This window comes from Hoplias malabaricus, chromosome 3, assembly GCF_029633855.1.
Source record: "Hoplias malabaricus isolate fHopMal1 chromosome 3, fHopMal1.hap1, whole genome shotgun sequence".
Taxonomy (NCBI): domain Eukaryota; kingdom Metazoa; phylum Chordata; class Actinopteri; order Characiformes; family Erythrinidae; genus Hoplias; species Hoplias malabaricus.
This window is the reverse complement of record NC_089802.1, coordinates 34,262,094-34,287,841: the sequence shown is the minus strand read 5'-3', so window position 1 is coordinate 34,287,841 and position 25,748 is coordinate 34,262,094. Positions and strand designations below refer to the sequence as shown.

At 38.6% G+C, this 25,748-nt stretch overlaps 2 protein-coding genes across 5 annotated transcripts in view; both read left to right on the top strand.

The window, feature by feature from the left end:
• Window positions 1-1,944: 1,944 nt before the first annotated feature.
• Window positions 1,945-24,891, top strand: rhobtb1 (Rho related BTB domain containing 1). Of its 4 annotated transcripts, XM_066666505.1 has the most exons (11): window positions 1,945-2,030; window positions 3,059-3,147; window positions 6,342-6,537; window positions 8,700-8,803; window positions 13,718-13,903; window positions 14,747-15,705; window positions 17,325-17,443; window positions 19,500-19,650; window positions 20,597-20,685; window positions 21,202-21,307; window positions 22,631-24,891. In XM_066666505.1, exons 3-11 carry the CDS (start codon window positions 6,358-6,360, stop codon window positions 22,798-22,800), a joined length of 2,064 nt encoding a protein of 687 aa, XP_066522602.1. In that variant the 5' UTR covers window positions 1,945-2,030; window positions 3,059-3,147; window positions 6,342-6,357; the 3' UTR covers window positions 22,801-24,891. The 4 variants fall into 4 exon arrangements, with proteins under 4 accessions (XP_066522602.1, XP_066522601.1, XP_066522603.1 ...); XM_066666504.1 differs by lacking the exon at window positions 1,945-2,030 and having other exon boundaries at window positions 3,015-3,147; XM_066666506.1 differs by lacking the exons at window positions 1,945-2,030; window positions 3,059-3,147; window positions 6,342-6,537; window positions 8,700-8,803 and adding an exon at window positions 13,012-13,221.
• Window positions 24,892-25,532: 641 nt separating this feature from the next.
• The window catches only part of cabcoco1 (ciliary associated calcium binding coiled-coil 1), a 33,628-nt gene continuing 33,412 nt past the window's right edge, over window positions 25,533-25,748 (top strand). The window contains exon 1 of the mRNA XM_066666412.1: window positions 25,533-25,632. The gene's annotated coding sequence lies outside the window, so the exon portion shown is untranslated. The remainder of the gene's footprint in view (window positions 25,633-25,748) is intronic.

Here is a 25,748-nt window from a genome sequence, read left to right as displayed (position 1 = left end):
ATTAAATATTATACTTATTTATACACCTAGTATATAATGTATTTTCTTATTTCATATCATCATTCTGATTTCACGTACCTTTTAAGCTCTGAACATAAATATTTGAATTATTTTATGGGTATTTAGAAAGCACATTCTTTTACTTGCATGCTGTAGCTTTACAGTGACTCCTTCAGTAAAGACCTATCTCTCTATATTACTGTAGGAGTCTGTTAGCTTATTGTTCAGTTACTTTAGTGTGTCCAGCATCAAGAAATGTTACATTATTATGAAATATGTGAACATATTTACATAAAAAGTTCATTACAAAAAATTAGATCTAGGAGATTGCACAATTGTGATGATAATCAAATGGATTTGCATATAAAGCTGTTTAGAGTTATGTTAATATAGAATTCTTTTTTTATCATGTATCAATTAGGTTTCCAAATGTCCTTTTTAATTTTCATGACTGAGTTATAATAATGCATTCCGTTGCAGCAAGAAACAACACCTGGAAGAATACAACTACACATCTCTTCCATTAGTCTGCAACCTGCAAAATCCCATATAGCTGAAGCCCCTTTCTTTTCTTATAGACAACAGGCTGGAGGCAGTTTCAACCTCCCCAGGTCAGGAGGCTCAATAATCCTGTTTACGGGACACAGCCACACTCCAAACAGCCGCAGCTTCAATCTGACAAACAAAGAGCTCAGGCCTGAGTTATAAATATAACTCCATGGTGCTTTTCATTCATGATTCACAGGGCCCGTGCAGCTTCTGGGCATCAGAGGGCCCTTGAAGTGGATCTCCGGGGGCTTGCAGCTCCAGCAACATGCCTTCATTCATAATTCCAGTCGAGCCGATCAAAACTGGCAAGTAGACATTAAGAATCCCGGTGAGCTGTGGAGCTGGACAATGCTGTTGTTTTCCCCTGCAGCTGTGTTTTTTTCTGTGATGATTTTGATGACGTGTTGATCGGATGCGGGTAGGGTGGGGGCTAAATCAGAAAGGCTTGCACCCTCATTGGTAGAAGGTAGAAGATAATATCGGAAATGAGTCTTTAATCTGCTGGTTTGGATTATAATCTTAGAGTAGGGTACAGTGAGAGAGTGTGTGAATGGAGTGTGTGTGTGTGTCTGTCTGTTTGTATTGTACTTTAGGAAGTGTTCTTAAAGAGCCTATAACCATCTATATATAAATATTTTTAAAATAAAAGTGATTGAATATTATTTAGAAAAATTTCAAACCCAAATAAAGGTGAATCAAAAGTCACAAGATACCCTTTTATTTCTTTGATATGCTACATGTCTACCTTCCCATTGGAAAAACTTGCCCTTGATTCAAGACAGCTTTGAAGATGGCGGCCATGTTCCAGACATAGCTTAAAAGCTAGGCCTTCTCACCCAGTGCTTGCTGGGGTATTCAGATAAAAGGTGTCCTGCGACCTTTGACTCACCCTGTATATAAAGTAAATTAATGAATGCTAAGTTGCCAAAAGCGTCTTTTAATCAGCTGTGCTCTGTATTTATATCAACCCCCCACCGAAAGATTTAATACCTGAAATCCAGTCCTTGTGGTTGCATCACTGGCCACATACTATAGCAGTCACTAGTGTTTACCATGCTCGTGCTGTGTGACTGAGAGCTTCCGAGCTCTGATAGCAAGCTTTTTTGAGCTAGTGCTTTCGTAATCAAAGGCAAGCTTCCCAATATTGAGCGGCAAGATATCATAACATTGCTTACAAAGAATCACCAGTGTCTAAAAAACTACCCCACATGGTGCCCTGTTTTAAAGATCATCAAATATCCGCTCTGGTAAAAAATGTGTATTTATTTATTGCTGGTTAACCTGTCAGTGTGGTGGAGTTTTTTATGTGCAGGTAGATTTGTCAGCCACAAAATAAGCAGTCAATAGACTGTTTCAGCGTTTCCACTTTGACACAGCTATTCTCCACAGATGAAGGCGAATTCAGACAGCCAGGGTTTCATATGTTATAACCCTAAGGACCCAAATGAACCAACCAGTGGGACAAGGATTTTAAGTTGCAGGTGAGTGGTGAAGTTGAGATGGACTAATTGCACAAGATTGACGGGTACCAAAGGTAAGTAAATTTTTATGCATTAAAATGTAACTACACCTCTGGTTTCAGCTAATGACCCTAGCCACGCCTAGTTCAACTTCGAAAAATGCTCAAAAATGAAGGGGCATCATCAGGGGCTAACAACGGCTAACGGATTTGCAAAATGCAGATATGTTATTGTACATTGTACATCTGTGCCCAAAGTTGAGTTGAACTATAGTGGTACTGCAGAGGAAGAATTGACCACAATAAAAATGCTATTTAAAAAAATTTCAATCAGGAGTATAATAATTTCTTTGTTACAGAGCAATACATTTCAGCTATTATTAAACAAAAAACAGGTGTTAGGGTGTAATTACACTTTAAGGATTTTTGTCTTGAAAATACTTCCTTAATATGCAATTCTGATGAACAGATCTGTACTTAGGGGTTTTGACATCCTTAAAACTAAATATCCCAGACACGTTGTTTTCCTGAATGAACCCTGCCTGCGCGCGCTCGCTATAAATAGAACTGGGATTGGAGGGAGGGGGCCGTGACGTCACAATGGACGCCGCGTCGATGCCCTCAGAGGCGTCATGTGTTTTTATTATTTTTTCCCTTCCTCTCTCCACCCGTGTTCCACACGAGCCCCGCCCTGCGATTGGCCAGCCTGCGGTATGAAACTCTAGAACGTGAAGCGGTTCTACAACGCCACGCCTTCTCCTCGCTAGGATTGGCTACCACACGTAGCCGATTAAGAGCTGCGAGCCAATCATTGTGCTCGAAAGGTGTGGCTTGTGCGGAATATGGGTGGGGAACAAAAAAAGAAACAACATAACAACGGCTCAAAAGAGCATTTGAATGGGTGAAGAAGAGCGCAGTGTACGAAGGCTGGTCTGAGAAAACGGATTAACATTTTTGTGACAAACTGGGACGCTGTATTTTAGCGATTACGAAATGAGCGTGCAGTGTTCTCCGTGCAGCTAGCGACTCGGGGATTTTTTTCTTTTTCAGCAGAAAGAAAGAGCCGCAGTCGTCCTGTCTGTCAGCTTGCAAAGTCTTTTTAGAAAGAAGAAACAAACGCACACAATCGCAAAGAAACGGTGAGCTATGGTTTTGCATCAGTGAGACAGGTTGCACATCACGTGCAGTGCTTTGTGTAGATGGTTGGTACTGCATTTATTTACACGGTGTGTGTGTAATGTGTGTACAATTTTGCTCAGAAGACTAGCGTACAACTGGGTAAACAAAGTGCACCCACAATTACGTTTACCTCATGTATCACGTGTTTTATCTGACAGCATTAAAATGCTAAACAAATAAATATTTAATTTTTATGTAATTGTATTTTGTTACTTATTATTATTATTATTATTATTATTATAGTAGTAGTAGTATTTTGTTTTCACTTAGCTGCATGTTATTATTATTTCAGCAGGACACCTTAAGGTTTAATAATAAACAGAAAATGTAAAAAGTAAGAATGATTAGAGTAATAATCAATGCAGTATAAAGAAGTGCAATACATGTTTATATTACTGATGCAACTCACAATAGATTTTGACCTTGATTTGAGTTTTAAAATTGAATCGACTATTTATTTACAGATGTTAAACAACACTTTTACATCTCAAACTGCATTTTTCACAAAATCCCCTGACCAAGATACCACCAAATAAACAAATAAATGGATAGACAGAATCTGCTCTAATTTCAGAAAGTTGGGAGGAACGTGTGCCCAAGAGTTCCCAGTGCTTCAGTGCAGACATTATGCAGTTCATTCCGTGAGTGGAGGCCGGTGGTAAAAAGGAATTGCAATATTGTACCTTGAGGCTAAATATTTCAGTTTTGTTTTACTACCATTTGTAGCTATTAAAGTGTATGCATTGGGATTTAAGTGTAAAGCTTAAACAAAACGAAGAAAGGACACATTTATATATAAACCTGCACACAGTCACTGACCTTCCACAAATCGAAGTTCAAGGCACCTAAAAGGATTTAAAGGTTATTATTGCAAGCTGCAACTCTGCTGTGGTTTTCAAGTCTGATGTTGCTTCAATGCTGAACTAATTAGATTTCCATTCATGTTCAGTCAAGCACATGTTATCAATGTGGCATTAGAACATGAGTTTTTTTGCAGCAGTGTGGCTTCTGTTGTTCTGCTGTAGTTTAAGTCACATGATAATTATTGAAAATACATATTGATTCACATACATACATACATTGGTTCCAGACCAACACAACTGTTGTCATTTTATTACTTTAAGGCAAGAATGGTGTGGATGTAGTTTATTTGTGTGAAAACACATCTGTATCAAGCCACATTCTCCAACATAAAGTATACAGTGGCTGTGATAATGTGCACAGACCGATTATTCCCTACTCTGCTGGAGAGTGCGTGGAATTTTGTTTCATCATCTTGTTGCATCACTTCTTTCTTTAGCAGTCACTTTGTCTTTGTTGGTAAAGATTTCACCATAGCGCTGACCAGCAGACTGTGATAAACATATCCACCTTGGAAGTCCCTGTAGACACAAGGTAGCTTGTGGAAGATTCCATAGTTGTAGATAATACATGTCCATAAGGTCCTTTCCTCCTTGATCTTGAAATCTTTTGAAGGCATATGGCATATTGACAGCTCTCCAAAAAAACACAAGAACACAAAAAACATTTATTGACACAAGTTCATAAAACAGCATTCACTTCATTTAGCTGAATGAAATGTGACAAGAAACAGAAAATGTAAACATGCTTTTAATGGTATGAGTGCATTTTTCTGAGTCTCTCTCTCACTCACTCTCTCTCTCTCTGCATGTGCCTGTGTGTGTTTCTATCTCTGTCTCACTCTCGCTCTGTCTGCTCTGTATTGTGTAAAGACTCGAGTGATTAAAGGACAACATCAATAATGTGATGTCATGCTGTGTAATCAGATAAACAATCGAGTTCACTTACAGTGATGCCACGAGTAATGACAGTATGATAATAATCTCCTGGTAATAAGGTTATTTAGATGCGCTTTGTAGTTCAGCTTCTATTTATGAGGTTATGAATTGTGTCTGCATGCGTAACTCGTTTTGTCAAGCAAATAGGTTGTTGTTGTTGTTGTTGTTTTGATTGTTTGTTTGTTTTCTTGTTATTCTAATCAATAGGCTTTAAAACTTGAAAAATCCAAGGTGCTGTATACAATTTCAATCCAATACGCTCTGTGAAATTCAGGGAATGTTCCATCACAGTTTGCTAGCTCTCCAGCTGTGTGCTTGAATAATGTCCACTGTTCGTACATAGCACTTGATCTGTAAATGGGAAACAAACCAATTGAGGAACAAAAGAGTTTAAATGAGGTAAATAAATACTTACAGGCAAGTTCACCTTCAGCCACGTAAAAAGAGCAGTCGGCTTCTTATTTAAATGTACCTTGTTCCACCTTAAAGGATGCAGCATGGAAAATTACTTAAGGCATGGTTTTAAGGCAAGGTTTTAAGGGTCCTAAATAATATGGCCTGTTAATTATTATAATTTTTAAATAAGAGATGAATGTACAGGGTGAGTCAAAATTTGCAGGACACCCTTTTATTTCTTTGATGTTCTACATGACCACCTTCCTATTGGAAAAACTTGCCCTTGGTCCAATATGGCGGCTTTCAAGATGTCCGTGTTACGGACATAGACTAAAAGATAGGCCCCCTCACTCAATACTTGCTGGGGTATTCAGATAAAAGGGTGTCCTGTGACTTTTGACTTGTGATTATCACCCTGTATTGTATATAAAAAATTTTATGACATCACAAAAACAAAGTCAGTATCATTTGGCCTACAAAAGTTTCGAGCTGCCCATTCATACTGAAGCTAATCAGAACAGAAGTCATTCATTCATTCATCTATTTACTTACATACAATATAAATAAAGAGGTAATTTATTATATTTATTACTATGGATCTCAAAGGAAACAAACAATGTTTTGTGTTTTGAAACTCAGTGGCCATGGCTGTGTGAATTCTCTTTACCATTGCGTGTATGATTCTCAGTCATGACCTAGAATGTCAATATGATAGTAAACAGAAAGTAATAGGGGATATTTTGAACAGTGAGGCTCAGTGAGAACAAGATACAGGGCAACTATTTTAGGAGTCAGAGAAGATGATGTCCCGTACTGTACGGAGGTTTCACTGACACAGAGAAAAGGTCAGTGTTCTCTGTGGCTCACGTATATAGAAAGCTGAAATCAAATCTGTTTTTGCTCAGTGTCCTCCACAATGTATTGTGGCCTAATTTCAAATCTGTCCTTCCTGTCTGTAGGATACTGAAAAATAGAATGGACTACGAAAGACCCAACGTAGAAACAATCAAGTGTGTGGTCGTTGGAGACAATGCTGTGGGCAAGACACGCCTTATTTGTGCCCGAGCCTGCAATACCACCTTGACCCAGTACCAACTACTGGCTACCCACGTCCCCACCGTCTGGGCTATCGATCAGTACAGAGTCTGCCAAGAGGTAACTCTAGTCTTAACTGCTCTGATGAATGAATAAAGCTATTTGAAATCTGAAAATTAATTTATAACACTTGGCTCATATTAGGTAAACTGAAAAATTGTAAACCGAAGTGGGGAGGGCTTTTCCTGCTTAAGTATTTACTGGAGAGCTGATTGGTTCTTATTATAGAATGGTGAGACTTTCCAAGTAAACACACCTGTGGAGTAAGGTCTTTCCATTTTTCACTTAGTCCGCTGTCTGCATATTTCTAGGCTCACTGGGTAGTGGTACTGGGTAACAGTTTAAATATGGCCCATATTTCAGCCCTGTGTTTGATGATGTATTTATAGTACAGGATGTTTATGTGAGGCTGGGATACTGCACTAAAATATCTGCACTTTGTTGATTTAATTACATAAGAAAATTGTAATTTATAACATTAAATGTTCCATATCTCACTACTCAAGGCAAATCAAGTCACCTTTTTTATGTAGCAGATATAAAGACCATCCAAATGCTATAAAATCAAACAGTTTGAAATAAAGATAAACATAAACTCAGAAAAAAATGTAAGGTAGAGGTATATTATTGGTCACTTCATGCACAGTGTAAATACACAGTGTACAACAGTGGTTTTAAAATCCAGTTGTGTTTCCTAAAGGTACATTACATTCTCTTCTCCAAAAGGGATATGAAAATGTACAAATATTATAGAATATGGTACAATCATGTTCCCTAATTAAAGGCACTGAAAATGTACCCTTGAGGGTACCAGCACAGTGACATTTTTTCTAACAATACAGCGACAATACAAAGTAGTGGTGGGCGATATGAACGCAAATCAATATCACAATTAACTGTACATTTTACCCCAATTACGATTATTGAACGATTATTTTGTTTTTGTATTTTTGACCCTCATGTTTCACTGACGAGGCTTGTACTATAAATATGCTCCAGTATTAAATATGGGATATTTTTTCCAATGTTGCTGGGATCTTGTTCCTTGATGGTTGAGCTCTGTTTATATTTGGTGTGTGATTGTGTTTTGGTTGCTGTTTTTTCTCAGTGTTTACATTTGACTTTTTGTTCAGTGTTGTATTAATTATAGTCAAAATACAGCACGTCCAAACCACAGACACTGTGTTTTTTCTTTGGTACGAGCTGCTAGAGTCGCTCGGTCGGCCTCAGCGTTTAGGTTCTCCTCCATGTGGCAGATAGGGACAGAATCTCATGACTACAGCTTGGTAGCATGGTTTTAAAGGGACAGTACATGAACACACATTTGGGACATAACAGGATAAAAATAATCAATATAATCAATATAGACAAGATAATGTTAATTAAAAGTTCGATTCATTTTCGATTAATCGCCCAGCACTAAAACGAAGTATAGATGACAGTGTAGGACTCTGAAAATAAGTACTGTATAGGAATATTATTGTTCACTAATGTTAAAAACAATGTAACTGTACCACAACAGTGGTTTTAAACCTGGTCATTTTCCACAAATGTAGATGAATTATGAAATAACATGAAATAAACACGTAAAAATCTACAATTAATATAGAATATTTTACAGTTCCCTAAATATAAGTACTGAATATGTACCCTTGAGTGTACCACTACAGTGGCTACAAAAGGTACTACCAGAGTGACATTTTTTCTGAGAGCGTATATCCTCAAAGCACTCAAATGCCTGGTGAAAATAAGTAGGATTTAAAAATGCCTACTGGAAGAGACAATCTTATAAAGACGATAAGCTGTTCCATAATTTAGGGGCTCTGCAGAAAAGTCTCGATCCCCTTTTAATCTCCGCCGACAGAGAGGAACATTTACAAGCTGCTGATTTGAAGATCACAGTGCTGTGGAAATGAAGAGTGGGTAAAGGGTATTTGTTATGTACCCTGAGATTTAATAATAAATAATAAACACATTAATTAAAAAGAAGGATAACATTTTACCTTCCACAAACCAATGTTGGGTTTCTTTGTAAGTTCAAACCAGGTCCAGTTTCTAAATGTTTGTATCAACATTAACTGACCTGTAAAAAATAAAATAAAATAGTGGATATCAGACGCTGGGGCACAGTTATATCAGTGCATCCCTAATCATTAGGTCATTAATATAAAAAAGATGAATAAAAATAGGTCAGGTGGTGATGAAGGTCCATCTGCCGGCAGGTGTTAGAGCGCTCCAGAGACGTGGTGGACGATGTCAGCGTGTCCCTCAGGCTCTGGGACACCTTTGGAGATCACCACAAGGACAGGCGCTTCGCTTACGGCAGGTAAGACTAACCCCTTTTAACATGCAGTTTAACCTGCAGTGTTCCTTAACAGAATGCACCAGAAAGGAAGCCTGTTCTGTTTTAATTTTAAATCCCTTTCTGTCATGATTATTTAAAACTGTAAAGTTTGCACATATCATTTGCACAAATCTGTTTGAAAGTTTTTTCTGTCCACTGTATATGATATGAATCATCTATCCATCTGTAGAGCACTCATTGAACTGGTGTTGCCTATGACTTGGTTTTCCATCTTATTTCCATTGTTCCACATGCCTTCTTTTTATGTCATTTTTCAAGCCGGGGTACTCAGATTATTATTAAAAATATGTTTTTAATTCTTCAGATGTTATGGAACGCAGCATTTTATGTTATAATTAGCAGCAAAGGTGTTATAGTGTTGTTATGCTCACACATGAGTCCACATATTTACACAGCTTTTATACCAAGTGGGTATGAACACTTTTTTTTTTTCAGCCAAACGTTAAGCAAGCACCCCTTTTACTCAGTCATGTGCAAAACTTTAGGTGCTCCTGTTTAAATGATATGTTTTGTTTCATCTAATAGTGGGTGTAATATGAGCGAGATAAGGTTGATTAAGCTTGAACTATTGGGAGGGTTGAGTCAGGAAGGGCATCCAGCGTAAAAATTATGCCAGATCGGTGTGAAAGACAAAGAGGAATATATATATATATATATATATAAGACTGGCTCCAGGGTGTGTTCCCGCCTTGCGCCCAGTGATTCAGGCTAGGCTCCAGACCCACGACGACCCTGAACTATATAAGCAAAAACACTATATTTTAACAACATGGAGACGTTAATATGAGCCAAACCAGCTGTGCCTAATTTGGTGTCTCTATGTATTCCCTATATACTATGTTTAAACTCAGCTGCTTTGGCTCATATTAATGTCTCCATGTTGTTGAAATCTATATAAGGTGTTTGTGTGTTGAAGGTTTGGGCTGCAATTTGTTTTGATGATTCTGTGCACAGCTAAAAAAATAATAGGTCATTAAAATATTAGTTGTACAAATACCTTTAAAGCATTTAATTTGTATGTGTAATGTATAATTTTAATTCAAAATTCAGCCATTTAAATGTTATGGTAACTGTTGCATAATCTTAATAGTTGTCATTTTATTCAACAAAAAATAATCCAAAATTTAAGTTTGAAAATGGCAAATACATTATGAGTAAAAGTGCCGCAAAAGCATTATGCATTGAATTGTTCTGTTCCTGGGGATAATACTGTAAGTAAAAGAATGTATGACTTTCAGTTTTTTAAAATGACTATTTAAAAATGGTTAATTTGATTTTAGTTATTGTTAACATAGCGTGTTAATACTTAATTTTAACCTTTTTAAAAAAATAAACTGATAATTTTTGTTTTTAATACTCCACAGCAATAAATAAAGATAAAAGAGCGTCCATGATACCTACATATACCTTATAAGAAAATTGAATTGAACCTACATAAACATCTATCAAGACTAATTCCAACAAGTGTCAGTCGTCATAAAAGCTGCGTCAATAATGTTCACCCTCCAAAGTGTTGACAGCTGTATACGTGTCAAGTAAAGTTTTTTCAGTTTGTGCAGTTTAGCAAATAAATAGAAATTGAGCAGAATTTACAGGATGTGTCGACTTATTTTCAGCATGTCATTTTTACAAGTGCTGTTCAGACATTTGCCCATGACTGTGTTAATCCACTACTGCACTGTAAATCTGAGTGTGCATACTGATGAGTTGTTTCCCTCCTATTCATAAATGTAAAGTCAAAAATATACGACATGCCCAAGGCTAACGGTTACTGGTTGAAACCCGCTCAAAGTCCTATTTAAAGAGGGAATGTCATATTGAAAGGTTGTTACAAAGCCTTTGTGTTCTTTGAAAGCGTGCGACAGATGGTGCTCGACGGCTTGAGGATGCGCTGATGTGAGGACGTATTTGTCCTCCTTGTGCCTGACAGTTGCGAGGGAGGCTTTTAAGGAAGCAAGACAACAGCAATCACGTCGCTTGATGTCTTTGTTTGCTCTTTGAGAGTAAATTAGTGGATGTTTCTTTGTTGATTTAGTGTGCTGGTCAGCAGATTCACACCGAAGCAAACACACACACACACACACACACGGTTACCCATTACGGGCAGACACACTACGCCACACTACGCGTCCTTGGGCCAGCCATCCTCTCAGCAGAATTACATTTCCATTCCGTGGAGCCATATCTCCTGTCCCTGCTTTATTACATCCTAAAAATAAAACAAAAGTGCTGGGACCATAAGCCATAAACTCACACCGGTGCTCATGAAGATACCAGGGTAGTCTCTGAAAGATCACCATTTTTCTTAAGCGCATACAGCCACCCAATAACCCACACTTCAGTGACTAAAGGAAATGACCTGTGGACCATGGAGGACGTACAATACTAACCATTTATGTCATTTTGACTCAACATGGCCATTAAATACAGCTTTTACAATTTACAAAACAGATGAGCTCTACTATATCTCTAACATGTTGTAAACATCTCTAATAATTAGCGAATTAGCATATAAGCTCAAGGTCACTCTACTCAATTCCAAGCTGTGGTTAGAAGGGAGTAAGAACTGTGTTCTCTGGAGTAAAGAAGCACCTAAACCTAGCTTAAGCTCTATCTGGAAATCCATTCTTAATAGAAACCACTGGAATATTACTGGTTTGGAGCTGATTTAGCGATGTGCAATGAGAATCTTCCCATTGTAAACATCAGGCCATTATTCTCTATAGTTTGTCTGTGCTGTGTCATGAAAGTGAGGCAATACTGTGTCTGAATATGGTCATGCCAATAAAGCTTATTGAATTGTGAGGTGAAAGAAAAGCAACTAACTGTATTAGATTTTATGCTGTTTCCTCATGGAGGTATTAGCACTGTTGTATGCTAATGCTGGACAGGAGCTGCACTGGACATGCACTGGTCCAAAGAAGGAGACATTGATTAGAGGATTGATTGTTATCTGAGCTGTGTCCTATCCTGTATATCAAGAGTGTCACAGTACTAATTCCTGAACAGCTCTTGTGTGTCCATATTACACTGTTTATCATTGTATGAAAAAGTCAAGTTAGATTTGTTCAGTTTGTTTCCTAAGGCTCTAAATCATATGCTGCATGAAAAAAGTTTCACCTTTCTTGATGAATTCAAGTGATATTTACAGTACAGTGTGAAAGTCAGAGACTACCCTTTATGTTCAATCCATACAGCCCTTCCAGTGCAAGTTATTGGTCTCTCAGGTTAGGTATATTACATATTCTTCCCACTTGCATAAGGAAGATTAAAGTCAAAGAAGACAAGAGTTTCCAAAATTGAAGTTCAAAACCTATATTAAATATAAACATAAGAATGGGACTCTTAACCATGCAAGAGCAACTAAACTGTTATATATAAAGGACAGGAAAAAAGAAGCTTTACTTTAGCTACTAATTTAAAAAAATCCACAGGTGATTCCAAGCAGACTCCAGACTCACCCTGACCCTGAAGTGAAGTGGATGAGTGATTGCAGAAAATGAATGAATGTTGTGATGTTGTGACCATACATGCACTCTGAGAAAACAGGTTCAAATAGAAAACACAAGGCAGAAATATGCTCAAACAATTTAAAAATCATGAAAAGACTTGAGAATCATGTGGGCGTGGTCTTAATATTCTAATGAACGGCATGACAGCCAGTCTTATCACTGGAGAACAGTTTTGTTTAAGTTACCATGGCAACGCACACAGCCTTGAGAGAGCAAAGCTATGTTTTGTTAGCTTTTTACTTTGAACTGTGGTGGTGATTTCACTGACATTTCACTGACAGAATTTACTGAGGTTTTAATCTCTGTAATCAAGTAACCAGCCTATTAAAATGGTGGACACTTTAAAAAGTTGGACACTATTGTTTACTTTTCTTTAATTCTCTGTAATTATCTTTTATTTCCAAAGCCTAACAGTGAGCCTTTACTTGTAAATATATTGCTTAACTTATATGACATATTGTAAAACAAAGGGTGGTGTCTCATTTTGCACAGCGTTTGTAAATATAACAAAAATCAGGTGAAAGCTAGACTACTGTGCTTGTTTGAATTCTTGAAACAGCCAGTTACTACGGAGCATTCTTTTGTACCTGTTTCTGTTTGTAGGGCACCTATGGTCTTAATGTGAGCCTGAGAAAACGTAACCGAGACAGTGGAAGTCTGCAAGTCCGATAGTGTCTTCATAACTCTCTGCATTCCCAAGTTTGACCAAGTTTGTCCGTCGCTTGCCCTGTCCAGCGAGTGCTGCCCAGTGTCTTTGGTGGACGATGGCGAAATGGGGGGGTGATCGTACATTGTTCACCATTCTTGTGTGGTTGCCGATATTTCCTCCTGTCAGTCTAGACAGTGTACTAACCTCACTCCCGGAAGGTATGCCAGTCACGTGTTAGTATGTTTGCATGTCCTCCTTTATTTCTTTCTTTCTTTTTTTTTTTCATTTCTGCCATTTCGTTCCTCATGTCTGAGATGGTCTGAGACGGTCTTCACCGAGGCGGCCCTGAAAAAGCATTGCCAAAGGTGTTCATTGCTTTGAGAGTCCAACGTCTCAGAGGACTTGGGTGTGAACCGAAGGCAATCTTTTCAAATCCTGTCAGAAGGTCAATGTCAGGGCTGGCATTGAGACCATGGGGCGGGTCCTTTCTCTGCATGCCAAACACTGAAGGACTGTGGTGTTGCTACGGACACCACTTGGCACCTGTCATGGACAGCAATCTTTGCTGCACATCCTGTTAGCATGCCATGTCTGGTGATGTCTTGCATTCTGTCAGTATGATGATGTAGATGATGATGATGATGATGATGATGAATTCTTACTTATGCCTGAGTGAGTACTTGAGTCACCCTCTCTTTGTTTCCACCTCCCAAGGTCTGATGTGGTGGTCCTCTGCTTTTCCATCGCCAACCCCAACTCCCTCCATCACGTCAAGACTATGTGGTACCTGGAGATCAAACACTTCTGCCCACGGACGCCTGTCATTCTCGTAGGTTGTCAGCTCGATCTACGCTATGCAGACTTGGAAGCTGTCAATCGAGCTAGGCGACCGTTGGCAAGGTACTGACACATGTCACTGTTCCTTGGATTGCTGATACTTTTCTTATTTGTTCAGTGCAGAGAGTGGTGCATTTAAATACAGTACAAAGAACTGATTTTCTGTATTTTTATTCCCAAATTCTGTCACCTACAGACACACACACACAGGCATTTACGCTCAAGAAAAAAATAGAACATTTTAAAACAACTGGCATAAACACAGCTTAGAAAATAAGTAAACACAGAATCATTGTAACAATACCATAGTAAAAACATATTGGATTCACTTAAAAGGGCATTCCAATCTAGTATTTGTATATATACATATGTGTTTATCATGTATATTCATTATATTCAGCATTGAATGCAGCATTAAATCACTTATTCTCATCAGCTTTACTTTAATTTCATCCATCAGTATTTTTCCACTTTCCAAATACTTAGAAAAACCATTGCAAATCCTGTTAAGGTGACACAGAGATGCACTACAGGCTAATAAATACAAACAGAACAGTCTGTGTTAAATAGTATTTTTAAGTAGTTTGCATTAGCCACTGATTAGAAAAAAAAAAATATTCAAATACTGTTCTCAAGTATGCACTCCAGAGCTGTTGTTTTCCCTCCCACTTTCATGGTGTAGAATCTGAAAAAGGCTTTACTTAATCATTGAACTGGAAAATTTCTCTCGGAGGACAGTTGTGGCACCACTTTTCAAGGTTAAACATCTCAATGGATTGTACTTAAAATAACACTTGCTGTAAAGGATACTTGAAAGTGGGAAGAACCTGTTCAAAATATGAAGAACATAATAGTATTATGGCCTAAGGTTTGTCCAAGTGTATCTAAATGTAGTGTCATTCACAGGCCTATAAAACCTGGGGACATATTACCTCCAGAGCGAGGAAGGGAAGTGGCCAAAGAGCTGGGCATTCCATATTATGAAACAAGTGTCTTTGATCAGTTCGGCGTCAAAGACATCTTTGACAATGCCATCCGAGCCGCCCTCATCTCCAGACGCCACCTTCAGTTCTGGAAATCCCATTTGCGGAGGGTCCAGAAGCCCCTGTTGCAAGCTCCCTTTCTCCCCCCCAAAGCACCTCCACCACTGATCAAGATCCCAGAGTGTCCCCCCAACAGTCGGGATGGTCCGAGGCAGTTGCTGGAGAACCCCCTTTGTGCTGATGTTATGTTCATCGTCCAGGAGCACATCCACATTTTTGCCCACAAGATATACCTGTCTACCTCATCCTCCAAGTTCTTCGACCTTTTCCAGATGGACTTCTCCGACGAGTCTCAGTGCTTGGTGGTGACAGAGCGCCATGGGCGGGACCAGCTTATGCGGACCCTCAGCCTAGATACAGAAGATGACGTGGCGGTGTTGCCCAATCTTTCGCCCTGTTCCCTACGTTCTTCCAAAAGTGACGGGACTCTGAAGATATTGAGCTTCAGTGGAAGGCACAGACGCACTAAGTTGTCCCTGGCATCCTGGAGTAAAGCATTCTACAGCATCCATAGAGAAACTGTGGTCAACCCAGTGACAGTTACCCCAGCACCAATGACTGTGGTGAAGATGGACCACTCCATCCAGCTGGGCCCTTTCAGCGCAGTGCTGCGCTTTCTCTACACCGGCGAACTGGATGAGAAGGAGAAAGACCTGATGAAGGTTGCTCAGATTGCAGAGATTCTGGAAGTCTTTGACCTGCGAATGATGGTGGAGAACATCATGAACAAAGAGGGTTTCATGAATCAAGAGATCACAAAAGCTTTCCATGTGAGGAAAGCCAACAGGATTAAGGAGTGTCTGGCCAAGAACAATTTCACAGGTAAAGAACATTATCCCAACACAGATGATTATATTTTCTGCAGTACTGAATAGACACAAATGAGATTGCACAGTAGAAAGCAATGATTACTCTCTACTGCAACTCCTGTTTAAAAAAAGAAAAGTAAACTAATTTCAAACCTCATTTTCACATGGATAAAATATACGGTGAGAAGCAAAACTGTCGAGTAAAAGGTGTGAAATGGGTTATTTTGGTTATATTTTTAGTCACATTTGGGTTCCAAAGCAAAAGATTAGCAGGAGAGTAAATTCCAGTTAAGTGTAAGTATTGACACATTTCAGAATGTTTCTCATTGCTCAGGTGTTAATTGTAAGCACTGTGGATGTATAAGGTTTGTTATAGTTTGGATTAGATGTCTTGATCAAGATTAACTCTAGGGAATTACTATGATGAACGTTCAAGCAGTTTTAAACGTTATGAAACAGAATAACTGAGAAACAACAATATTGAATATTTTGAAAACTGAAGTAGTTTTGGGAAGGACAGCAGCCATCCACAGCAGATGACGGTAAGAATATTTATAGACCTGTGAAGAAAACCCCCAAAATAGCAAATAAATAAAAGACGAGCCAAGTTTGCCCAAAACAGAAGGGCCGGACTGCAGTACACAAAATTGATTCAGAAGAGATCAGAGACGTTTTATGGACAGGTGAGTTAGAGATGATGTTTTCAATAATGATGAGATGGGAAAAGTGTGAAGAATATATTATTTCAATCCTTCTTTATGCGCACCACTTCCTCTGTGAAGCATGGTGGAGGCAGTGTTACGGCTTAGGCCTTCATGGCTTTCTCTAGAACTAGCTCAGTGGCATTCATTGACTGTGTACTTAATGATGGCTGCAGCAAAAAGCACTTCTGAAATAAATGGATTAATGAATGGATGACTTTAAGATCACTATATTAATTCCTGCGGGAAATTTTCAATTAATCCCTGAACGAAGCGTATAATTAATCCTTGAGGGAAATTTACAGTTAATCCATTAGGGAAATTTATATGTTGTATGGAAAGTGATATGCAGGAAAAGGCTTACATTCTGTTTAGTAAATATATCTTATTAAAATAAATAATTTTGCTTCCCATTGTATTACATCAAAAGTTTTGTTACCAGCAGACATATCTTTGGCAGCAGTTTTGATGTGAAATATTGTAATCATTTTGAAAAGATTTAACCAGTACATTACATATTTTTCAGCAGGAATGTATGGTGATATCAGAATCAAGTCAATATCAGACAATATCAGAGGCTATAAAACAATGTCAACAATGATATATTTCATACAGAAAACCCACAATGCATTTAGTGGATTCCTGAACAGCAGGATGTTTGTGCAACACTGTAACTCTACTAATTTCTATATTTTACTAATCTTTATGTTTTGGCATCACCCCTGGCAAGGTTTATCAGCAACAGCCCAAAATTCCCATATCAGGGCATCCTTTTTCTTCAGTGTAATATCTTATTGAACTACTGCTTTTGATGCAGAACAGCATGTTGTTTGCACTTGACTCATAAGATACGATCACAATCATGATATTGATATGAATGTCTGACTTCATAAACACTTTTGTTAATTGTATTCCTTTGTTCTCTTGGAAGATGTGGTGTTCAGGTTGGATGACGGCACCATCAACGCACACAAGCCTTTGCTGATCTCCAGCTGTGATTGGATGGCTGCTCTGTTTGGAGGCTCATTCATTGAGAGTGCAAACAATGAGGTGAATGCGAAAGCTCTGTGTAATCAACTATAGCCAGTGCACTGATACGTTTTCCCACTTCATAAAGGATTCATGCAGAATCTTTTTCAGTCTTCAACCAGATGGTGCAAGGTCGCACTGCCCAGATATAGACACGCAAACACAAGCACATGTTAAAGATGCAGACCACAGCCTACGCGCAAATATTCATCATACACTCAGAGCCTGCCAAACTGCATCACACTTTTTAACTGTTTGGAAATAACCTAATCCTGGTTCTTTCAAGCTCTAAAAATACAGTGTCATGCAAAATAAAAGGCAACACTTCTCCACTTTTCGTTTTCTATAGCTTCCATTCTTTTCAGGAGAACTCTGCAGGCATACATTTCAAAAAATCAGTGTATATATTCAATTATGTGTATATATATCATTCATTCATTGTCTGTAACCGCTTATTAAATTCAGGGTCACGGTGGGTCCGGAGTCTACCCGGAATAATTGGGCGCAAAGCAGGAACACACCCTGAAGGGGGCGTCTGTCTTTCACAGGGCGACACACACTCACACAGTCAGTTTATGTATTTCAGACTTCTCAAAATCCAACTAAACCAAAACAAATTCAGTGATACTCAGGTCTGGGAGTGGTCATTTTAGTGCAGCACCAGGTATTGCATTGTTGATAGAATTTACATTTATTGAATTGCAGTTTTGGAAACACTTATTTCCAAAGTTGATTTCAAATCTCATCAGAAATATCTCCTAAAAACTGGTAACGTTTGATTGGTTGTTTTGACTGGAAATGCAATAAATGAAGGGTAGTCTCTGATGTTTGTAAACTGCTATAAATTTCAGACAAATGTCTCTCGTTGATTTTGCCTTTTGTTTTGTCTTGTGCCACTGCAATGCCTGCCAGACCTTTTTGTTTTGTCTGGTTGTCGTACTACAACGTCTGCCAGACCTTTAGAGACCATTAAGCCTTTTTACAGTGAGTGTTTATTAGGAGAGCAATCCAGTCAATGCCACACTTCTATATGTAGTTAAGGAAAATATTCCCTATGGGACCAGTGGAGCATATTAACCCAATGCGTTGTTATCAAACTGCTGATGGAAAGAAGCAGGCTGATGTTTATTTGTAACGAGGGGAAACAGACGTCATTCAGAGACTTCTGTGTTTTCCTTTATGGCCAGTATTTACGTGGGGGTGATGAAGATAAAGTCAGGCCTACTTTTTTCTGCTCAGTGCTTGACCAAACATCACATGCCTGCGTTACAATTGGGACATCTTTATTTTGGGGATGGTGCCGTCCTACTTACTCTGAAGTAGTTCATATTTGCATTAGAGAAGAAGCTTTTCGATTTTTGCCTCATGTTTACAGCTGCTTTACCCAGGCAGTGCAATCTGCAGTTGTCCTTTGAAGCATGTTATGTAACAATGTTACATAGCTACATCTAACCATGTGCTTTGTCAAAATGTGCTTAATATTGGTCTGACCTGAAGCCTGTCATCGATTCCCCCGAGATTACCAGGGAGGAGGACATCTGCTGACCGCCGGTGGTCACACAGAGACACAGCAGCTCTTTAAGTCATACAGGCAGATTTGAAAGAGAGTGGCAGTTAATAATTTAACAAATGACAGCACGAATTAAGGAAATCACTCCAGGTAGAATAAGCTTGTGACTTCACACTGCAGGGTGAAAATATTTCAAAGGGAGAACCTCCTACAGAATGTGGTGCAAAATGGGTTTTTATCCTGGCTTTGTAAAACCTACTCAAATAGCAGAATATATGCAGCACTGTTTCCATTTGGCTTTAATATTAGAAATATGACTGTACTAATGTTTACTATAAAACTATAAAATACTATATAAATGTATTATGTGTATTTGTATTTTAACTATATATATATTTTAAAGTGTGACTTGCATGTGACATACTGCATAAGAAATTATGTATGCGTCTGTAAGGTAGTGTTATTTAGCGATGACAGTGACTTTGTGACATGTGGTGATTTATTGGAGCTCCTTGCTTCTTAGTCCTTTGCGCTTACAGTATGTGTGTGTGTGTGCTGTGTTGCTAGGTCTCTTTCCCCAACACCAGCAAGGTGTGTATGCAGGCAGTGCTGGAGTACCTCTACACCAATCAGCTGTCACCCATGGCCGACCTGGACCCAATGGAGTTAATCGCTCTGGCAAACAGACTGTGCCTTCCCCGCCTCATCGCCCTGACCGGTGAGCACTCCATCACACACACACACACACACATACACTCAGACATAATTTCCAGGTGAGACAGGGGGGCAGCCCCCCCCACACCCCGCCAGTAACTATAAACATTACTATATAAATTATTTGTTAAGAAAAACAATCAAAATAATAATCAGCTGTATAACCATCACCAGTTAATCCTGATAATAGATATTTTATTATAAACTTTGAACAAAATACAGCTTGATCATAAAACTGACTAATTGATTAATTTGATCATTTGTAATTGATCATTTTAATTAGTTATACATTATATTTGGACTTTTATAACAGTATAAGAACAGCCATTAGAGCTATTATTTATTACATATTTATAGTTAGAGTTTTGTGCTGAGGTTAGATCCGTTTGGTATTTTTGGCCATTTTTTTCCTGTACAAGGTCTTACGCCCTTGCACTCACAAACACACGCATCAACTCCACACACACACACACACACACACACACACCAAAGCCATGTGGCCAATACAAACTCGTCCGTTATGGTTCCTCCATTCACTGTTGCTTAGCAACGAGCAACGTCAAGACTCTGAGAGATGGAAAAATAGCCAAGACTGATTCCACAAGCCTGGTAGAGTGCAGATCACAAGCTGTCCAGTTAACGTCATCAAACATTCACATAAAGCAGTAATGGCGACAGTTTGACATTGATCTATGGCTCATGCGTAGGCGAAGGTTTACTTCAGGCTTTGTGGCATGGAGCCTGTGCCTCAGTCAACAGAAATAATCCATTTTCTGACACTCAAATGCAGTGAAGTATCAAAATGTTTTAGTATGCTTTGATGATGTCAGAAAAAAGCACTTATATTTCAAATTGCTAAAAGCAAGTTAAGATAACCTTGCAAATGCATTCTGTTGAAGTGTCAGTATGGTTTAATATAAGCTCAGTTTGAAAAGTCTTTTTCTCCACAGAGCAATACGCTGTGAGTGAACTGATGAAAGCCTCCAAGGACGGACAAGACACCGATGGTGAAGTTCTCACCTATCTGGAGTTTGCTCAGGTGCCTGATAACATTCATATCCCTTGATCTAAAACGTGCATTTTCTATTTATATAAAGTACTACACAGTTTTCATTTCAGGAAACCAAATAACTTTATGTAAAATATATGTATTACACTACTACTCAATACAATACAGTGCACAAATTTATTCAAATTCAGCCATTGAGGAAACGTATAAGGAAAATGTAAATGTAAAATTGCAAAGTTTGGACTGTGGCTCTGTCTGCATGGATGTGGAGCTGTCAGGAAGCCCTTACTGAGAAAAGGCCTCAAGTGAAGTTAAAAGAGTGAAGTCTATACACAGTGGGTGGACATAAGCTATTTAATTGTTATAAATTTCTATTAAATATTAGTTTTCTGTTTTTTTTCTGACAGACATAACTTTTATTTAATGGCTGTTCTAACTGGAAATTTAATAAATGTCTCTGACATTTGCCAGGAGTGGATACTACATTTACATATATTTATTGTGTTCATTTTTTCCCCTACGTTTTTCTGCTTTTTCTATTCACAGTTCCATAATGCCAACCAACTTGCTGCCTGGTGCTTGCATCACATCTGCACTAATTATAACTCTATATGTGCCAATTATCGCAAAGAGATCAAGTCCAAATCATCAGGTGAGTATGCTGCAGATATCAGAGTTTAGATATTATCTCTCACAACCTTGAATGTTTCTATGAATGGAGCTCAAATGTGGTACAGATATGACCTGCCGACGTATTGTCTTTCCGATGTCTTCATGAGGATCAGCACCTGACCTTCATCGCTGTACTGCAGGGTGTACTGTTACTACCCCTGAATGAACTCAAAAAAGCTTTTGAGAATTATATGATGAGTTACTTCAATTCTATTAAAGTCAATCAGCCAAGATACGTTTACTACCTGAAATTCACCTATTTAGGTTCATACTGAAGCTACAAGGCTAATGTTTCCAGCAAGTAATGGAAGCCAAGTATGTCTTAGATTTAGTTATGTGGTTGCCAACAGTGCATTTCACAATGTTATTTATAAAAGTTACACTGTATATGTTTCAAGTCACAATTAGTCAGGATCACGTCTTCTTGGGACCTGATGTTTGACTGTATGTACTATTATCTATAAAAACGTGTAAAAGTACACACAGATTTCAGGTTTCAAAGTTTAACTTTCATTATGCAACTGGATTTCAGATTAATTAAGAGCTGAATATGATTGGTTTGATAATGTGGGCATACTGTATGCATGCTGCTAATATTCATGTCAGATGTCAACCCAAGCTAGTCCATTATTAGCATAGTAAAAAGACTCCTTGGGCATTATATTATTTATGTAAAATGATTTAATTTGACTAAAAGTTGTTCTCAATAAGAGTGTATGCCAAATGACAGAAGTGTACATGTAAATCTAAAGATGCAAATATGTCTAAAGTCTCTTGCACCTGGAGCTAGAGTGCAACAAATCACAGAAACTATATAATTTTATTGATTGTATAAATATATATATATATATATAATAAAAGCTGGAAATAGAAATGTGAATTTGGCTTAGGTGACATGGTGGGACTACTGGTAGTGTCACTGCCCCTCAGCTTCAAGGTAATGGGGTTGTGGGTTCAAACCCCACCATGAGTTACTGTGAGGAGTTTGGCATGTTCTCTCAGTGTCTGCATGCGTTTCCTCCATCTGCTCCAGTCCAAAACAAATGGACAGGTGCCCTGAGCATGCCTATGCAGTTTTAATCACACTGGTGCCACTCAAGGAGCGGGCTGAGTGAGGTTTAATTACACTTGGGTAGCTTGCAGAGGGGGCCGACTGAGGTTTAACAGTCTGCCTGCAGCCTCACGGCTCAAAACCGATATTCATGTTGTCATTACAACAGTCAAATCTTCTATTTTTAGTTCACTTTAAGCAGCTCCATTTTTAACTGTGATTGATTGTTTTTCTTTATTGTGATGTGAGCAGAGAACCAGGAATATTTTGAGAAGCACCGCTGGCCTCCTGTCTGGTACCTGAAAGAGGAAGACCACTATCAGCGGGTGAGAAAAGAACGGGAAAAGGAGGACGTGGTTCTGAACAAGCATCACTCTCGCCGACGCTGGTGCTTCTGGAGCACTTCTCCTGCAGTGGCCTGAGAGAAAGAGTGAGAGAAAGAGAGAGAGAGAGAGAGAGAGAGAGAGAGAACGAGCGAGAGAGAGAGAGAGAGAGAGAGAACGAGCGAGAGAGAGAGAGAGAGAGAGAACGAGCGAGAGAGAGAGACCTGGCTCAGGACCATCCTGCTAATGCTAGCGTTGTCTTAATGTTCAGATCATGGATCTGACAATGCAATGTCATTATTGTGATTTTTTTTTTTTACTTAGACGTTATAGGTCAAGCAGAAGTCCAAAAGGTTTTAAGCACAATCTGTTCCAAATAATAGAAAATTGTTTGCTGTCTTGTAGAGCTTGAAGCGTGGTGACTGACGATGACAGCTTAGTTGGATTTTAAGGGCGGTGATAATATTTATTAATAACATTAACAATAATCACTAGATTACTAGGCACCCTAAACTGAATGTTATCTAGAAAATACAGAGACTGATTTCCACTTAATTCTGCTTTATAGCTCTATTTACAACACGTTTCTGCAGATATCAAAGTGCTAAATTCCTGTGCTAATAATCACAACAATCACACTTGAATTTAACAGTAGCTTAGTAGAATCAGCATCTTTCAAGATTCACAATATTATAACACTTCCTTAAGATATTTGAGGTTTGCAGACACTTGTGACCTCAGAGATAGTTTTGCTGTCGATTCATAAGCTAACTCAACCGTAATCTGTTTGTTGTGGTCATCTGAGTTTACAGCAGCTCCCTTTGTACCAGCCCTTAGGTAAAACATCAGGTACATCAATGCAATAACCTATTGCGTGTGTGTCGCAAGGGCCAAACCACAGCAACTACCCTCTTAGTGCTAGGAAGCACCACGGCTCACGTAGCTAGTCCTGTATTTTTCTACAGCCTCTTCAGTTCTTTAGCATAGCACAGTGTGACACTGGCTGAACAAGAAGTTCACTTTTATTATTAGAAGGGCTTAGCACTATGGCTTAGTTCAGGGTTTACTTGAAAATAAACCAAACCTTAACCAACAGACCTACACTCTATGTCCAAAAGTTTGCAAAAAAATTGGCTCATCCATTGCTTCTTTAGAAAGTAAGGTTATTAATTGGGAGTTATTTGCTGTAGTAAGACTAAATTTCTCTGGAAAGGCTTTACATTAGATCTGATTACAGCCATGGACCTAATGCGGTTCCACCACATGGCAGCCCAATGCCGCAGGTCTTTATATCACTCTTGCCAACATTTGGCAGTGAGCATTAGAACCTTAGGCTCATTTGTGGCTGTTTCAGATTGTACCATTCTGCTCGCAATGTTTTGTGACTACACAAAATGTAGGTGCACCATTGAATTCCTGTGTCAGTAACTGGTGCACCTTAAAGTAGCTAATTCCATTAACCACAAAGAGTCTCTGGATACTTTTGGTCATGTAGTGCAACCATCCATAATCACCAATAACATATGCTATCGTCACCGTGATTGTGCTAGAAGTTGCATATAGTATAGTGGATTGTAACATTATTTACACAGCAAAGATTGTAATTGTTGTCAAAGGGTAAAATAACTGGGGATATCCTCAGCAATTTTAAGATGAATGTATATTGATGATGATGATGATGATGACCATGATGACAATGTGTGGGTGAATGTAAACACTCGAAAGGCCTAATCTGCAGGCTTTTTGTGTTCAGATGAAGTATCGCTGAGGATTTCTCTGGTTCTTAGTTAGTGTGGTCAGTATACTCTTGGTATATGTACTTTGCTGTTAAGATCAGTTGGGTGTTTCTGTACAATGCACCTCATCATTGTTAATGTATCCCAAACTAGGCAAGACAGATGGTATAACTTGCCTATGGATAAAGGGGCAACTTAATACTTGAATTTATTTCTTTTTTGTCATTAGCCATGTTGGTTGTTTTTAGTTTAACAAAACAAAACAAAGCTGTAGATATCAATGCTCACTCGTACAATGTGTTTTTTCTCAAGTGACATTGGCAGAATTGGTGTTGACTGTCGTTAGCTGCTACAGACCAAGTGGCTGGTTCATTTGGTTCTTGCTGTCAAAGGCCTTCGATCTTGCTGGTCATTATCTTTGTTGGTTGTTTGTTTATGTATGTATATGTATGTATGTTCCAATTTATTTATTTTGTAAACAAAATGTTATTTAATAAACTATCAGTTTAATTATGCTAAAAGTTGTGTGTTTTTTGGGGGGGGTTGGCATCACAGGACATTGGGCCATTCAAGCTGCCATACAGCTTGGCATAGATTTTACTATTCTTAATGTTGGGCATGCAAACCTTATATACATATTACATTTAGCCATGAACTTATAGGCGCTCTGTATGATTCTTAATAACTGTTCTCACAGTAAAACACACAGCAATGGTTGAAAGTTTGTTTAGGAAAGCTAGTATGGCATTTAACGGCATGTGAAACTGGAAGCTTACCCTAATCCGTCTGGAACATACAGAGAGTGTGAAAAGCTATTCCACTTTATCCACACTGACTTTAACTGGGGAAAATCTCCGTTATGTAACACTGACTTGTGTATTTGTTTGTGTGTATATGTGTTTTTATGAGAGAACTTTTCGAGTCGGTTCAGGTCGCTGTTAATACCGCACTCTGGCAGAACCAAGCCCCTACCGCGGATAAAGCGCGGGCAAAGCTGTGGTCACGTGTCTAACATAACCATGGCAACGCCGCGAGTGGAGGAAGATACGTTAGGGTATCTTGGCTACTGTGAAAAAAAATATTTTGAAAGAACCAACGGAACGGTGTAAGATAAGTCCATACGCAAGTATAATATCTCCAAGAAGTACTAAAGTTCCGGTGCTGTAGCGGACGGATGCTTTTATTTGGTTGTTAGGTAGGCTGTGTTTGAAAACCTAGTGAAAACTCTCTCCCTAGACAGCTAAAGTTAGTCTCCAACCGCTAGCATTTCATTGTGGACAAAATGGCGGGCCACATTTATGCAGTCATTCT

Bases quoted from the DNA above. Each gene is read 5' to 3' on its own strand.
- rhobtb1 (XM_066666505.1), top strand. From the start codon at position 6,358: ATGGACTACGAAAGACCCAACGTAGAAACAATCAAGTGTGTGGTCGTT. The intron at 17,444-19,499 runs GTGAATGCGAAA...CTGTGTTGCTAG, and splicing joins TTGAGAGTGCAAACAATGAG to GTCTCTTTCCCCAACACCAG. The intron at 21,308-22,630 runs GTGAGTATGCTG...TGATGTGAGCAG, and splicing joins GATCAAGTCCAAATCATCAG to AGAACCAGGAATATTTTGAG.